Source organism: Humulus lupulus, chromosome 9, assembly GCF_963169125.1.
Source record: "Humulus lupulus chromosome 9, drHumLupu1.1, whole genome shotgun sequence".
Lineage (NCBI taxonomy): Eukaryota > Viridiplantae > Streptophyta > Magnoliopsida > Rosales > Cannabaceae > Humulus > Humulus lupulus.
Window position 1 is genome coordinate 143,412,712 of NC_084801.1, and position 16,246 is coordinate 143,428,957.

Here is a 16,246-nt window from a genome sequence, read left to right on the forward strand (position 1 = left end):
TTCGTCCCTTGGCCGTCTAGGGCTACGGGGCAGTTGCCCAGCCCTATTCTGCCTCTCGCACTGGGGATTGCCTCGACCAGCTTGAGAAGGAGGCTTCTGCTCAGGATCCCAAATTGGGACATCATCCTGAGCCACAGGTGGCTACTCTGGCCTTTGGGGGCTTACTAGCTGAAGCGGAGGACTTGGATTGGAGCCCGCTGTGGTGGCGCGCTCGGTGGTTGATTCGGATTAGAGGCCGGCGTAGCCTGTCCTCGAGCCAATTGAATTGCTACTTTGAGAGCGGCCATGGCATCCTCTGCCGACGGTCCATGTTCGCCAGCCGCTCACTCAGCTCCTGGCCCTGACGCTCAATTTCTCTCTGCTGCAGCGCCATTATCTCCGCTGCATTCTCAAGATTGGCCCTCAGATTGGCCAACTCAGCATGCAATACCTCCAGTGTTGCTCTCAGCATTTCCGAATCCAACTCTTCTTCTTCAAACTCTAAGTGTGGCTCATTCTCCACCACGTTTGGAGGAGGAGGTTGTGATGATGCAGCGCTAGCGGCCGGTCCATCTTTCTTAGATGTCTTTGCCATTAGATTTTCTTACAGATTCTTGATCAAGATCTCAATGAAAGCACCAGAATGTTGACCCTCGATTTGGCCAACAATACGGAGTTAGAAATACGACAAGAAATGAGATATTAATCAAGAGTGCAATCTAATGGTAAAGAATAGACACAAATAATTTATAGTGGTTCGGCCCCAAAGAATGGTAATGACCTACGTCCACTTAGTGCTATTATTAATAGTGAATTCTAATGTTGTGATAAAAGAACTAAGGTTCTTGAGTTTCACAGACCTTGGGAGAACTCCAACAAGACAATGGATAATCGTGCTATATGCTCTCTCTTAGTATTCAGAAAAAAGATTTAAAAGACCAAAAAGTCCCATCCTTGAGCTCTCTCATGCATATTTATAGGCTCAAGGGGGGTTACCTGGGCCAATGGGCCTTAACTATCCTTAATATCCGTGTATCAAGGCAATAAAGTAGAAATAATCAACATAGTTATTATAAGATTACAATCTTTTAAGGAAATAAACTGAAGCATACGACCAACCTAGTCGCATCTAATCGTGAGGTTTGACGAAGCAACGGGTAGCTGGTCGATAATCGAACAACACCTCCTTTTCTTGACTCTGCCACGTGTCAACGACGTGCGAGAAATCCTTGCCACGTCATCAGCAGCCATTTTTGGGTAAATAGGACGCTACACGTTTTCTCTTCGATCTTTCTAACTTTTTCTTCTTTGGACGACCAACTGGTTGTTTCTCAACAGGTACCCCAACTTGCATATTCTTTATGTCCTCGGGAACTGTCAACTCATCCTCATTGCCAAATGGGTAATTTTTTTTTCTTTATATGACTCCCTCCATGACTCAATAGTGTAAAACGGGGAACACAGTGAGTAAATGTTGACACTGCGGTCGAGGGCTGCAACCACTGCATGAACACAAGGTATCCCTATAATCTGAAACATGCCACAGGAGCATGAATTGGTCATCAAATTCACCTCACCATCACCATCACCATCTCTGTCCACCACATGAAATTTGAATTGTCCAAAAGCGTGGATATTCAAGAACCTTTCTTTGTCTGCAATTCATGACAAATATTTCTCCATTAGTGGTGATAATTTGGTTGTGCTTTTCTCAGCCTCATCATGCCTCTGAGAAAACCACGATTGAAGTCTGAAACGAATGAATTCCACAAAAGTAGTGACTGGGAAGGTTTTTGCATCCCTGATTTTGTTGTTGAACCTTTCGGCGTAGTTGCTTGTCATTATATTGTATCGATTCCCAAGAAAGTAAGCATGAGACCACTTATCGAAACCAATACCCTGGAGATATTCACCTATGACAGGACCCGTTTGCTTTATATTTTCAAAGTGCTTGTGAAATTGTGTCTTTCGAAATGCATAGACCACACACCACATCTCCTTGTGCAGTGATCATTCTTTAACTTAGCGATTACATTCATACGACATGATGGTAGCATGCACCGTGGTAAGCATCAGGGAAGATGACCTCAAAAGCATGAATAATGCTAGCATGCCTCTCTGATACGAAAGCCAGATTATCGATGTCCCCAATGGCTTCCTTTAATTTCGTCATGAAATACTTCCAAGAGTTGTGATTCTCACTGTCCACCAATCCGAAAGCAATTGGATACAAGTAGGTATTCACATCCAATGTAACAACACATAGTATGTGGCCACCATACTTGGTCTTCAAGAAAGTGCCATCCACACATATCGCAGGAAGACATAATCTAAATCCCTTTCTAAAATCTCCAAGTGAGAAGAAGCAATAAAGAAAGCGGCCATCCTCCGTGAAAAAATCGGTTATTGTACCTAGATTGTTTTGTTGCAACATGTGCAAGTAAGAAGGTGACTTGGCGTAAGAGTCTTCAGGTGTCCCCCTAACATACATAAGTGCATTCTCTTTGCGTCTCCATGCCTTTATATAACTCATATTGATGCCATAAATTTTCTTCATATCCTCATTTATGTTGTTTTCCATGTAGTTAGTCCCATCAGTAGCATATTTGATCTTGATAAGGTGCCCAATGACCCATGATGCTACTTGACAGTGAAATTGGGTTGGGTTGAGCCTAATCCACCACAAGATGGGTTGGATATGAGTTGCAATAATATAAGGCGGTTCTAACCTGCACCCGCTACTTATATATATATATGTTATAGTAATAATCTAAACCTAAAAGTACAACCTATAAAGGGTTCATTGACAATTATAAAGTTTGTGACCCGTTTAATTTGTTTGAAGGAGATATTGGATTTTGGAATGTGAATCATTGTATTCTTTATATTTATACATATATATATATATTAGTCCAAATATTTAATTTTTTAATGAAAACTTTTGTTGCTATGAGATTAATGGCGGTAACTTAGGAATTGTATTAGAAAAAACGTGTTTAGGAAAAATGGATGAAAAAAAAAATAGTGTTACTTGTATTGATGGTTTAAATATTAATGAAACTTTTCATAATAAAACTCAAAATTGCTAAATTATTAATGTGTGGATTGATGAGTTTAATAAAATTTATAGTTTGCATAATTTAGATAATTATTAGACTTTTTCTTGTGTAGTTTTAAATTCAAGTTTGAGATAGGATAATATTTTATTAAGTTATTATTTATGATGGCATTGATGAGTAAAGATGGTATAAGTTTGAACTTTATAATCTACAGTTTTTGATTTTTTAAATAACATAAGCTGATAACTTTGAACTTTAAATCAACCCAACCTTCCCATAAAACTGCATGAATCTGCCCATAAAAAAACCGCCCAAACCGCACACTTGTTGGGCACTTATAGGTTGCATTTTTTAAAACCGCCAAATAAAAAAACCGCACAAACCATCCAAAACCCACCCACCGTGCACCCCTACTTGACAGTGGTCTTTCTGTCGTACTTCTAGTGAGCACACATGTATACTATTATAAGCAGTGGTCTCAAACATGGAAGACCACGCAAGTTTTTCCCCCTTTAATCTCCAACCACAGTCAGGATCCTTGCAGGTGATATACCACACATCAGTACCAGATATCTTCACCACAAACTCAAAATTATTCTTCACTGCGAAGAGAGCCACTTTGGTTTTCAAATCCATCTTGTCGTCAAAAGTCTTCCCAAGGTGTATTTCTCCCACTGGTGCACCGGATGAGGAGGTCTGTGATCGACCAGAGGCCATAATATCTTATTTTGTAAACATGAGATTACTCCATCTTGTGTGATCTTCTGTTGGAAATATTTGAAGTTTCCCTCTACAGTTATCTTATGTTCTAGCAGGACGATTAAAGTTTGTGCCTATGCAATATGAGGTACTGGCTGTTCTTGTACTTGTTTGACTTACAAATTGTCTGACCTATCAATCGACACTTCTGCACTATAATATGCCTCAGAATCGTCCCCCGACCCCTCCTCATTTTCTTCATCAAATTTAGCTACAGGATCGTCATTCACATACAGGTCATACTCATACATTACGTCCTTTGAGAAACCAATAGGACCTCCAGTTGGGATAATAACATCAACAGTACCCATAGGATCTCATTCTGGAACAAAAGTGTCCACGTCACTATGAACTTTGTTAACACTAGGACTGGGAGTGGGAGACAGATCTACAATGATAATTTTATTAACAGGAGTCACACATAAGGAAATTTTTTCTTGCGATGTTACTCCTATGAATACACAGACATCAAGATCACTTTCAACATGAACAAGTGTAAATGTTTGGTCGCCGCATGTGTAAGGTTCCTTTAGTTTCAACCCTTACAACTTTTTATCCACCTGAAGCGCCTTGTGCAATATGCCAAGAAGGTTCAAGTATGTTACATCCTTCTCTATCGGTATCAATGTACATTTAGCATCCTTAAAAATCCATTTTATACCATTCGTTTCCCAAACACCATTGTAAGAAACAAAAACGTAAAAAATGGAACATGAGATGAAAAAAAAAAACAATTGTTAAAAAAATTATATATTTTTTAAATTTAACAAAGAGCCCCTATCGAGCATCTATCGAGGATCCATCGAGCCTATAGAGCAACATATACAATAGAAAAATTCACCTAACCCGACCTCTATCTAGCCGATACAAATATGCTCATTGAGCCCTTATCAAACAACCATCGAGAAACTAATAAACCAAAATTCTACACCCCAATCAAACCCTATCGAGCAAATATAAATATATATATTGATCACTTATCGAGATCAACCTTAAACCTATCATCTACATTTTATCAAGCACCTATCGAGAAAATATAAATATATATATATTGTGCTGTTATTGAGCCACAATCGAGCTCAGCCTCAAACCTATCACCTAGAGATTATCGAGCACTTATCGAGAAAAATAATTATAGAAAACGCAGAAAACTCCCAAACACACCAAGGCATACACAGATCTGTTCAAAATAGCAAAAAAAAAAAAAACGGTAAATAAAGAACACCCAACACTAAAAAAACAAACAATCTTCTTACCCATGATTTCTCTCCTCCAATATCCCTAAAAATGGATGTTGCCTTTGATATTGGGATATTCAGAACCACAATGGAGATGCTTTCAATGATTTAATAATGAAATGTGGTTGTGATTGTGGTATTCTAGTGCCAACAGTGGGTTTGGGTGAGGGAGAGTGAGAGTTTTGTGAGAAAGAGATAGAGAAGGGAGTGAAAGAGAAGAGAAGTGATAGAAAAATAAATGGGAAGGATATTTTGGGAAGTTGGGGAGTCAATAGCATCAAATTTAAACATGAATAGTGAATGGCATTTTTTTTAATTATGAGTACACTATATGCATATAAACTTAAATTTCCCAGTTAGAAATGGTTGAATGCGTCTTCAAAGTCGGTTCAAATATGAATCAAATTACACACACAAGCCATAGCATCAAAATATGTTAATGACATCAATTAGTAGATGATCCAATACAACCTAATTAATCCGAGTACAATTGTAACGTCTCAAAATTCCCAATAAGGCTTAGTGCCTTGATTAGTGGGCTAGGAGGACATAATTGGATTTATCTGTGATATTTGAGACTTTATTGCATGTTTATGTGAATAAGTGAATTACATGAGTTCTCTTGTGATATGATTGCTTATGCATGTTTATGAGTATTAAATGTACTTATAGGCGCATTTTTGTTAAAAATGAAAATTTTGTAATTTTGACTTGTTGAGGGTATATCTGTAATTTTATGCGATGTATGTTTGAGACCACATTATTATGTGGATATATTCAAGATATTCGGCACGAGTCGGTCCTTTTGATCAAGTTAGCGGAAAAATCACAAAGGGGATAAATACCTGGCTCGGGGTGAGCCTAGGGGTATTTTGGTGAATTACCAAGAATTATTGGGATATGGGATATATTTGAGAAAAATATTAGTATTAGGAAGATTAGTGGATTAATTGGGAATTTTAAGTGTAATTTGAGGTTTAGTGAGAATTGGTGCTAAATGACCATTATGCTCTTTGGGGCTTTAAGTTCAAGGTCATGGGAAAGGGGTATTTTTGTCTTTTTTGGACCATTGTGGGGCTTTAAGTTCTGTTACGTACTCTCTCCCTCTCTCTCTCTCTCTCTCTCTCATTTTCTCTCTTTGGTATTTTGAGGAACTTTTCCTAGAACGTCAAGATTAGAAGTGGTTCAAGTTGGGATTGAAGATTGTTGTTGGGGATAGAGGCTACCATAGATCTTATCAAGCTAAATGAATCGAGTTTTTTTAAGGTTAGCTAGCTGTTTTCTTTTTGAGTTATTCTAGTTTTGGGAAGTTCTTGAGTGAAATGGGGAATTTTGATGAGTTTTGGGTATGTGTGGTGTATATTGTGGTATTTTTGGGTTGTATGATTGTATCGTGGTCGGGATTAGGCTTGAAACTGGTTTAAATGTTGTTCTAAGGTTGAATTAGGTCGGTCTTTGATTTTTGAAAATCATATTTCTTGGTATTACGTAGTGGCGCCACGACGCTTGGGGTGAGCGTCATGGCTCGCTTGAGTGTCTTCGAGGGTGGGTTTCCCTTGGACTGTCGTGGCGCACGACCCTTAGTAGAGAGTGTCACGACTCAAAATGGGAAGAAATTTTGAGTCAAACTCTCGGCTAGTGCGGCGTCGCGACCCTCAGTGAAGGGCGCCGCAGCTCAAAATGGTTATGATTTCTTGGAGGCTTCTGGGCCTATTGTGGGGCCGTGACGCTAAATGTGATTTTAGAATATCTTGAGTTTGGGTTTTGGGGAACCCAATCAGAGGGCTCGGGAATGATTCTGCTACTCGATTTACTGGAATCTAAGGACTCGAGGGCTATGGTTTGGTCTTGAAGCTCTTTATTGATTTTAGTTCTTGATGGAATTTCTCAATGTTTTGTGACTAGGGCTTATTGCTAGGCTCGGGAGGAAAGGATCGTACTCGAGGTTGCCATATTAAATCGTTGATGACTCGAGGTAAGAAAACTGCAGCTGCACTGAGATTAGGGCATTGGCCCAGTTATTGAACGTGGTTATAACCACACTTTGAATACCTGGTTACATGTGAATGTATTGAACTGTGTATAATTGTATTGTATGTGAGATGCATATCTGTTTGTATTTGTTTGGAAAGCTCGGCTTATAAGTCATGGTCGGCTTTAGCATGTAGAATGCAGGTCGTTATGGCTGGGCCAATTCGGGAGCGCGGTATGCGCTCTTGCAACTCTATGGCCACACAAATATATTGTGTGCTTGCTTGAGTTTGTTTATAACTATTAAGCATGCTATTTATGATTTATATCTTGTTGATTATATGTTCTGCTGAATTGGGTTTTCTTGCTGAGCCGTGGCTCACGGGTGCTACGTGGTGCAAGTAAAGGCAAAGAGAAGTTGGACCAGCCATGAGTTGGAGAGCTTCTGGGGAGACGTATACATATGCGGCCTGATCGATTGCCACATTCGAGACTTCTTTTGGGGATCTAGGGTTTTAGTCTAAGTAAAATCATATTTAACCCCTTAAATAGATATACAATGTGCTTGGTTGGGAATACTTCCCAAAAGCACTTTTTGACTTTTTTGGCATTTTTTTTGCTATTAGTATTTGAAAGCACTTTTGAAGAGTTTTTTTTTTGGATGTATAACTGAAATGGGCTTCTTGTAAAATAGTTTTTTTATATAAGCTCAAAAGCCAAAAGTCAATACAATGAGTCTCTTTTTAAACATATAACAATCAAGTGATAATACTCATTACTGAATTAACTACACTACTTAAAGGTCCACAACCTTGAACGATCTGTAATGAGAGAAACAATCATACTAAAATTGGCAAGAGCCTAAGTTCTCAAAGAAACCACAAAAAATAGCAATAAAATTAAATAATTGAGGCAACTAGGGGTGTTCATTGGTCAATTTGGTTGGGTTATAACATATTTTAATCAACACAATGTAAAAACTGGGTTACGAAATTCCAACTCTAACCCGTCCAATATTTTAGGCGGTTTAGTCGGGTTAACCCGCCCATACAAATCTTAAATATTTTTTAAATGATTAAATAATTAGATTCAACAAACTAAAAGTCTAGTATACATCTTCCAAACTTAGACATATTATTCTAAATTGAAACTTTAAAACATTATTCTAAATTCATTGTTAAAAATTTAAAAATAATATTTAATATTACATATAATATATGTAATAATATACGTAATATATGTTTGTATAAATGAAAAAAAAACTCTTATTCAGTTTATTCAGGTTATATTGGGCAAGTTGGTATAGTTCCCAAACCACCCAATAAACTTTTTCAGGTTATTTGGGTTGCATTTTTGTCGGTTTTTTCGGTTTGGTTTGGGCAGTTTGCAAAAAATTTCGCACAACTCTAGAAGCAACCATTATTCCAACAAAGAATTATTCGAGCGAGCATAAGTATGTATTTTAACTTGATTAAAATAATACATATCTGTATACTTGTGCTAAATTATTCTAATATTGGATTTGGGTGTAGTTTCCTCTGGACAAAAATAAAGAGGAATGATATCATCCACAATATTATTTTTTTCTTGGATGTGTTTGATGTCAAAGGAGTAGTTGTCAAATCAAACTGCCAGTCTCAAAAGTTGGGCATTTGTCGTCTTGCTTTTCTTAAGACTGATCATTCCTTTTGACGCAGTGATAACTCTACAAAATAGAGTTATTTTACCATATTTTATATGCTAATTGTTGCTTAGTTCTTGAGTTTTTAATTGATTTATTAAGTTTTTAAGTAATTTTGAATGAATTGGGTTTATTTTGATTTTATATATTTTTGGGTGTTTTTATAGTTATTTTTTTGTAAAATGTTGTAGTTATTTATTTGAATTTGTTGACGCGGTTCTTCGCCAACAGGTAATTAAGAGAAGAAGAGAAAGGGATTAGTGCTAATAATGAACCGAAACAGATATATGATCTTAGAAAATGGAAAGGTTACTCAAGGCACGATTTTTAAATGGTTCAAAGGTTAAAATCCTTCTACTCCACTAGTCAATATTATTGCTCTATTCTGGGTGTATCATTACATGATATTTCTTACAAGAGATAATCCAACCCCTATCAACTCCCAGGGTCTCCATATTTATAGGAGAAGGCACCTGGGAGTTGGTAAGAAGGTCATCCCGTGACCTTCTTACCTATCATATCAACTCTGTGACATTCATGATTAATTCCTAAACCTGACACATAAGTGTGGTCAAATCAATAGGTAAGGAGATAATGGGCTGCACGGCCCAACCCAGTCGTGGGTGTCTGAATACGCACGTTCCTGCTGCGTGTCCGAGAAGTCAGGGGCATATCAGATACGTGCACTCTGATATATGCATGTTTACCTTGCGTGTGTTGACTTTACAAAGGGTCATAGCCTCCATATCCAGCTCGTACCACGAGCTGGATACTTAACTCGACCTTCGGCCTTTAGAGTCCGGACTCAGGTCTTAGGCAATCTTGGCGAACCCTTGGGTTACCTCGAGCTAAGGAGGTACGACCTTATGACGAAAGCTCCGGTCTTGGGGATGTCCACGAGATAATCATGATCAGGTCGCAGCTCAGCCCGCTAATTAGCCCATGGGAAAATCAGGGCGTACAAAATTATTGTTGTTTAATTTGAGTGAAAAACATGCATTTTTGCGCTTAAATGTTATGTAAATTAAATTTTAATTAACATTTTCATGGAAGTTATATGGTATATTTTATTAGAGAAAATAATTAATTTTAATTTAGTTTATGATTATTTTGTAGGAAACAATGTACATTTTGGTACTTTGAAAAGAAAAGAATTAAAGTTGAAAAAAGAAGTGGGAAATTGGCATTTTTGAAACTCCATCAGCCTAAGGCCCAAGTAGCAAGCCCCAGGCCCATTTCTCCTCCAGCCTTTAGCAGCTGCTCCAGCCGTACACCTGCACTTCCCTAGAATCACGTCTGGTCCCTTGCCTTAGCTGCTCCCAGCAGCCAGCCACCTCCACCTGCCACAGCCCACAAACCATTTTTATCTTTATTTTTGTTGAGCCCAACAAAAGCACCCTTGTCCCCTTTGTCTAAAATACCACATTTTTTACTCAAACTTTTCTACACATTTTGACCCCAAAACATCATCATTATACCCTATAATTACCCCTATTTGTCATATTATTATTAATTTAATTAATTTAAATTGATTAATTTAATAAACCTTTTTTTTTTTGCTATAAATAAAGGGAATTTAGTGCTATAATTTGGGAGGAGGTTACCATACCACAAGTTCTACACTTTCAAAACCTGTCAATTTTCTTCTTCTTCTTTGTTGTAAATTTTCTATGTGCTTTTAGAGGAAAAATTTGAAGGTTCATCCTCCAAATTTTCCTATTTATGTTTGTAATTTTTAGTTTGTATTTGCTATTCTAGTTATGAGTTTCTAATCTTTTTAAGATTATTAAGGTGATGATGAAACAATATGTAACTAGATGATTTCCCATTTTGTGCAACAAAGTTTATGGATTTTTTCTTTTTCAAATATCTTCTTTCATCTTAAATATCATGTATTTTTTATTGTTAGCACATATTCACACTTTGTTCTTCATTACTGCAAAACATAATATTCTTTGTGTAAGATGTGTCATTAAATTGTACACATCCAATGCTTAGAACCAAAATATTATGTTTTGCCTTATAAATAATATTAATTGATTTATTTGTTATTTCATTAGATTGATTTACACTAAATGCTTTGAAATTATAATTTTAAAAGTGAAGATAAATCCTATATTTTAATAAAACTTGTGCTTAAATAGAATATATAATTTGAATAAGTGTTGGTTTGATTAATTTCTACTATTACTAAAACTTGGAAATCAATATAAATATTATTGAACTTATATTTTGTGGATTCTATTATCTTAATAATCTTTCTTTTACCATCTTGATTTCTATTATTAATTTATGTTATATATATTGTCTTTAATATCTTTATTATTATCTTATCTTTATTTTATTTTATTGTCACAAATTCTCATCAATCTTTGGGGCTATGTTAGAATTTATTAATTTTGGTTTAAAATAGTTTCTTTTTCGATTTTAGACAACTCCTTTGGGTTCGATCTCGTGCTTACACGAACACTATATTCCAATACGATTCGTGCCCTTGCGAGTATAAATTTTTAAAACATACCCATTTTGGGTCCATCAAGTTTTTGGCGCCGTTGCCGGGGAGTTGCAAGAAAATAAACAAAATTTATCTCAAGGTTAGTAAATTCTTCTACTAGTTATTTTAAATTTTGCAGTTAGAAAAAAAATATATAAATATATATATCTACATATAAAACTAAAAAAAAAAGATAAAAAGAAATTTTGGGACGGTTCTACCACCCATAGAAAAAAACTTACTTATTTAGTTATATTTATTGTTTTTTTTAGTTGAGGACACTTTTGCCTCCTATCTATCTTTTTAATTTTTATAGTCGATGGCACTTGTGCCTCCTAATTTTATTATAATTTTGTTGTAATTTTTATTCCTTGTATTTCTTTGTTAGTTGATGGCACTTGTGCCTCCTAATCTTTGTTGTAATTTTCTTTTTTTATCTTGTTGTTATTTTTATTTAATTATTGCCAGTTACTAGTTGATGAAAATTTTGCCTCCTAGTCCTTTATCTTATGTTTTAGTTGATGACACTTGTGCCTCCTAAATTTTGTTTAATATCTTAACATTGTTTTTATTTTCTTAATTTTATTTTCTTTTTCTTTTTACCTTAATTGTCATTTAAAAAAAAAATAGTTTGTCATTTAGTTTTTACCATATGGATCATTTTAATTATAGTTGGAATTCTGAGTACAACTATTATGAGCACTCAAATTTAAATTATGGAGAAACTAATGATATGTATGATATGCATGAATCTTTTGATATCCACTTTACCCCTGCCTATAATCCAAAATTTTCATGGAGTCATACCCAATCTCAAATGAATCAAGGGCATCAGTTCAATATGCATAATTAAAGTCATGCCCAATCCGACCTATCATATCCCATTCAACAAGAAACGAGCCCATCTTTAGAGGATACTGTTATCCAAAGATCAGGCGTGGATGACGTGGCAAACATTTTTAACATGTGGCTGACACCTGGTACAGGTGCTATTCGACTATCGGCCAGGGAGATTCCCCTGACATAACATTTTGGATTTTATATACGATCAGCGTGGTCGTATACTCCGTATATTTTGAGAAGATCTTGTGCAATTGTAATCATATGCGAGATTATCTCCCATGATTCCTGATTATCCGATTAATTAGGAAAGAATATCTAAAAAAAATTTGTGTAATCCTCATTGAGCATATAAATAGAGAAAAATAGCTCAAGGAAGGGACTTTTTGGCTAATTTGAGTTTATGCTTTACAAGAGAATTATAGCTATTATCTTTCGATTGTATTATTCATCCCTCTAAGGCTTGTGAAACTCGAAGAACCCTAGTTCTCTGATCACTCCTTTGAGAATCAATATCAATAATAGCTTAAGTGGACGTAGGTCGTTACCAATTTGTGGGGCTGAACCACTATAATTTGTTGTGTCGTTTACTGGTCTTTACATTAGATCTATTTCAATACCTTCTATCACATCAAGCATTTGAATTCGTGTCAGTTGAACAAAACGAGGGTCAACATTTTGGTGCTTTCATTGAGAGCTTGAGACGAGGTTGTTGAAGCACTAATGGCAACGACAACAAGGAAGACTGGGCAGGCTGCTGACGCTACACCATCTCAACCTCCTCCTTCGAACATGGCTGAGAATGAGCCACACTTGGAGTTTGATGAGGAGGAACTGGACTCCAAAACGCTGAGAACTACTCTAGGAGTATTGCAAGATGAATTGGCCAATCTGAGGACTAGTCAAGAAAGTGCTGCGGAGACCATGTCGCGACAGCAGCAAGAAATAGAGCGTCAGCGCCAAGAACTGAGTGAAAGACAGGCGGAGATGGACCGTCGTCAGAGGGAGGCCATGGAAACCCTCAAAGCAGCCCTCCAATTGGCTAGGAATCAGGCTGCACCTGCCTCACAGCTTGATCAACCCTCAAATGGGCCACCTCAAAGAGGTCCCAATCCTAGCCCTCCAATCCAGTCAACAAGTCCTCAAAGGCCGAAGCACTGACCAATGCCTCAGGATGATGTCCCACCTAGAGACCCTGAGACACAACCTCCATCCCAGACTGGTCGAGGCAATCCCCCACAGCCAAGGCAGAATAGGGCTGGGTAGCAGCCCCGCAGCCCTAGACACCCGAGGGGTGAAGAGTCGCATCCACCGAGTAGGGGCAGCGTCCTTCTAGCAACAGAAGGAGCTCAGAAACAGGCTCTGCGGTTTGGGGCCCCCCACGGCATGATAATACATGGGGACCTACCGACCAGCGCAGGCCTCCCCCTAACGCTTAGGAAGTTCCAGCCCGAGCAGGAAACTGAGGAGACAGTCGGTCCCACCATAGCCAATCGAGGGTCAGAGATGGCCATGGATACAATGAGGCCGACTCAGGAATAGGGAATGCTTGTCGGAGGAACAAGGAGAGAGGTGGAGGCAGAAGCCCACCACCTAGAGAAGACCAACAAGCAAGACATAATGCTGGGGGGCAGCCCAGACAAAACAACGTCTTTAGCCGGCTCGGAGCCAGTGAACAATGACGAAGAGACGATGATCTAAGGGATGTACTCAATGACCGCCGAGAACGTCACGATGAGTACATTCCCCCGGCACCAGAGGCCCCGGAAATTCCTGAAGCCGTTTAGGCCCAGATAGATGCCCTGAACCAAGTAGTGCAACAGCTGGTCAGGGGAAGAACGTCTCACATCGAGTACGACAGAAGAAGGGGGACTCCTTTTGTTCAGAGGATTGCTGTAGCAGAGACTCCCAGTAAGTTTAAAATGCCCACACTTCTGAACTTTGATGGGTATGGTGACTCGGTATCTCATGTCAACAAATTTGAGATATAAATGGACATTCAGAAGGTGTCCGAAGATGCTCGGTGTAGGATCTTTCCTGTAACACTTTCTGATGCTGCACGGGAGTGGTTCTTTAAGTTCCCTCCTGCAAGTATTGTATCTAGGGAGATGTTCGTAAAGGAGTTTTACAGACAATTCTATGCAGGTCGTGTACACCCAACTGAGGCAAACCAGCTGGTTGAGATACGCCAGCAAGAAGGAGAACCACTGAAAGACTACGTCCAGTGTTTCATGCGAGCAACAGCTGGGGCCAAAATAGTGGGAGACGAAGGCAAAATGATGGCCCTAACTGCAGGAGTTAGGTGTCGTACGCCTCTTTAGAGTAGCCTCAGGAAGCATGGGGTTAAAACTACCCAAGAATTTTTGGATTGAGCTGATCGATACATCAAGCTCGAGGATGCAATTTCCATAGAGGGAAAGACCCCAAATAAAGATAAAGGGACTGAAGACCCCGCAAAAGCCGCCAATGGGTCAAAGCCCAATGGAAACGGCAAAGGCAATGGGAATGGAAACGGCAAGAATGGGGGGAAAAGGCCCCATAACGAACCCTCTACCTCCGAGAGTAAGCGCGCTAAGGGAAATCGTTATGAGCCAAGGTTTACCAACTACACTGCCCTTGTCGAGTCTCGAGCAGAGGTGTATCAGGCCACAAGTTCCAGTGTGCCTTACAAAAGACCCGCTGCCATTCGAAAGGATATTTCGAAAAGGGATACCACCAAGTTCTGTCGTTTTCACAACAACTACGGACACGATTCGAACGATTGTAACCAGCTGAAGGATGAAATCGAGTTCCTTATTAGACAAGGACACTTGAGGAGATACGTGCAGGCTGCAGGGGATTCCCAACGAGAGGCTCCAGGTGGCAACAACGAGAGGCTCCAGGTGGCAACAAGCAGGCGCCTACACGCCAATGCTCGCACCTTTACAGCCTGACCCCGTGGCAGGCACCTTACTCACCATCTACGGAGGCCCGCACCTCGCGGGAAACAGTGGAAAGGCAAGGGAACGATATCCTCGGACCCTATGCCATGACCAGGACATCGAGATGATGACTGTGGAGGATCGGGCATCAAAGAAGGCTCGGATAGAGGACGATGCAATAACCTTCTCTGATTGTGATGCCCAGCATGTCCGGTTCCCACATTCCGATCCGCTGGTCATGGATGTTCAAATTGCCAACATGATGGTTAAAAGAGTACTGGTCGATATAAGAAGTTCAGTTAACATCCTGTATAGATCTTTGCTGGAACGAATGAAGTTGTCCGTCAAGGACTTGGAGCCCTGCAACCAAACAATTTATGGTTTCTCTGGTGAGGGACTCGCTCCAACAGGGTCAATCAGGCTTCCAGTAACAGCAGGTACTGCGCTCGCTACCAGGACATTACTCGCTACTTTTATAGTGGTTGATTGTCCTTCGGCCTACAATGCTGTAATTGGAAGGCCCATACTAGTCGACCTTCGAGCCGTCACCTCTATATGGCACCTGGCCATGAAATTCCTAGACGCAGAGGTAGGACGCGTATTGGGAAACCAGAGGGAAGCAAGGGAGTGCTACAATGCCTCAATCACTAAGGCCAAAAAGGGTATGTTGAGGAGCACTCCCCCTAAAAGGTTGCAGATGGCCATTGATGTACAAGCCCAATTAGGTGATGGAGTCACCAAATAGGGTGTTGCCCAAAGTGAGGATAGAGACTTAGATCCTCGCTTTGGGGATTTTGAAGAAGATGTAGGACTTGTCGAGGACCTTGAGGAGGTCCAGATCGACAAAGAGTTTCCAACCAGAGTTGTAAAGGTCGGCAAAAATTTAGAAGCAACAACAAAATATGCACTGGTGGAATTTTTGAAGAAGAACTAGGAAGTTTTCGCCTGGTCACATAAAGACATGGCTGGGATAGACCCTGCAGTCATCAGCCATGTCCTGAATGTCGACAAAAGCTTTCCACCCGTGCAACAGAAAAGAAGGCTGCTCGATAAAGATAGATCAAAAGCCTTAAAAGAGGAAGTTGAAAAACTAAAGGAGACTGGGTTCATCAGGGTGGCGTTTTATCCATCATGGGTCTCTAATCCGGCACTGGTTCCCAAGCCGAATGGAAAATGGCGAACCTGTGTGGATTTCACAGACCTTAATAAAGCCTTCCCTAAAGATTGCTTCCCACTCCCAAGGATCGACCAACTGGTCGATGTAACTGCAGGCCATAAGATCCTCTCTTTCATGGATGCATACT

The 16,246-nt window shown here is 39.2% G+C and overlaps 1 protein-coding gene across 1 annotated transcript; it reads right to left on the reverse strand.

Moving 5' to 3' along the window:
- Positions 1-1,641: 1,641 nt before the first annotated feature.
- LOC133800121 (uncharacterized) lies at positions 1,642-1,974 on the reverse strand. Its single transcript, XM_062238088.1, has one exon. The coding sequence runs from the start codon at positions 1,972-1,974 to the stop codon at positions 1,642-1,644; it is 333 nt and encodes a 110-aa protein (XP_062094072.1).
- Between the last annotated feature and the right edge of the window lie 14,272 nt (positions 1,975-16,246).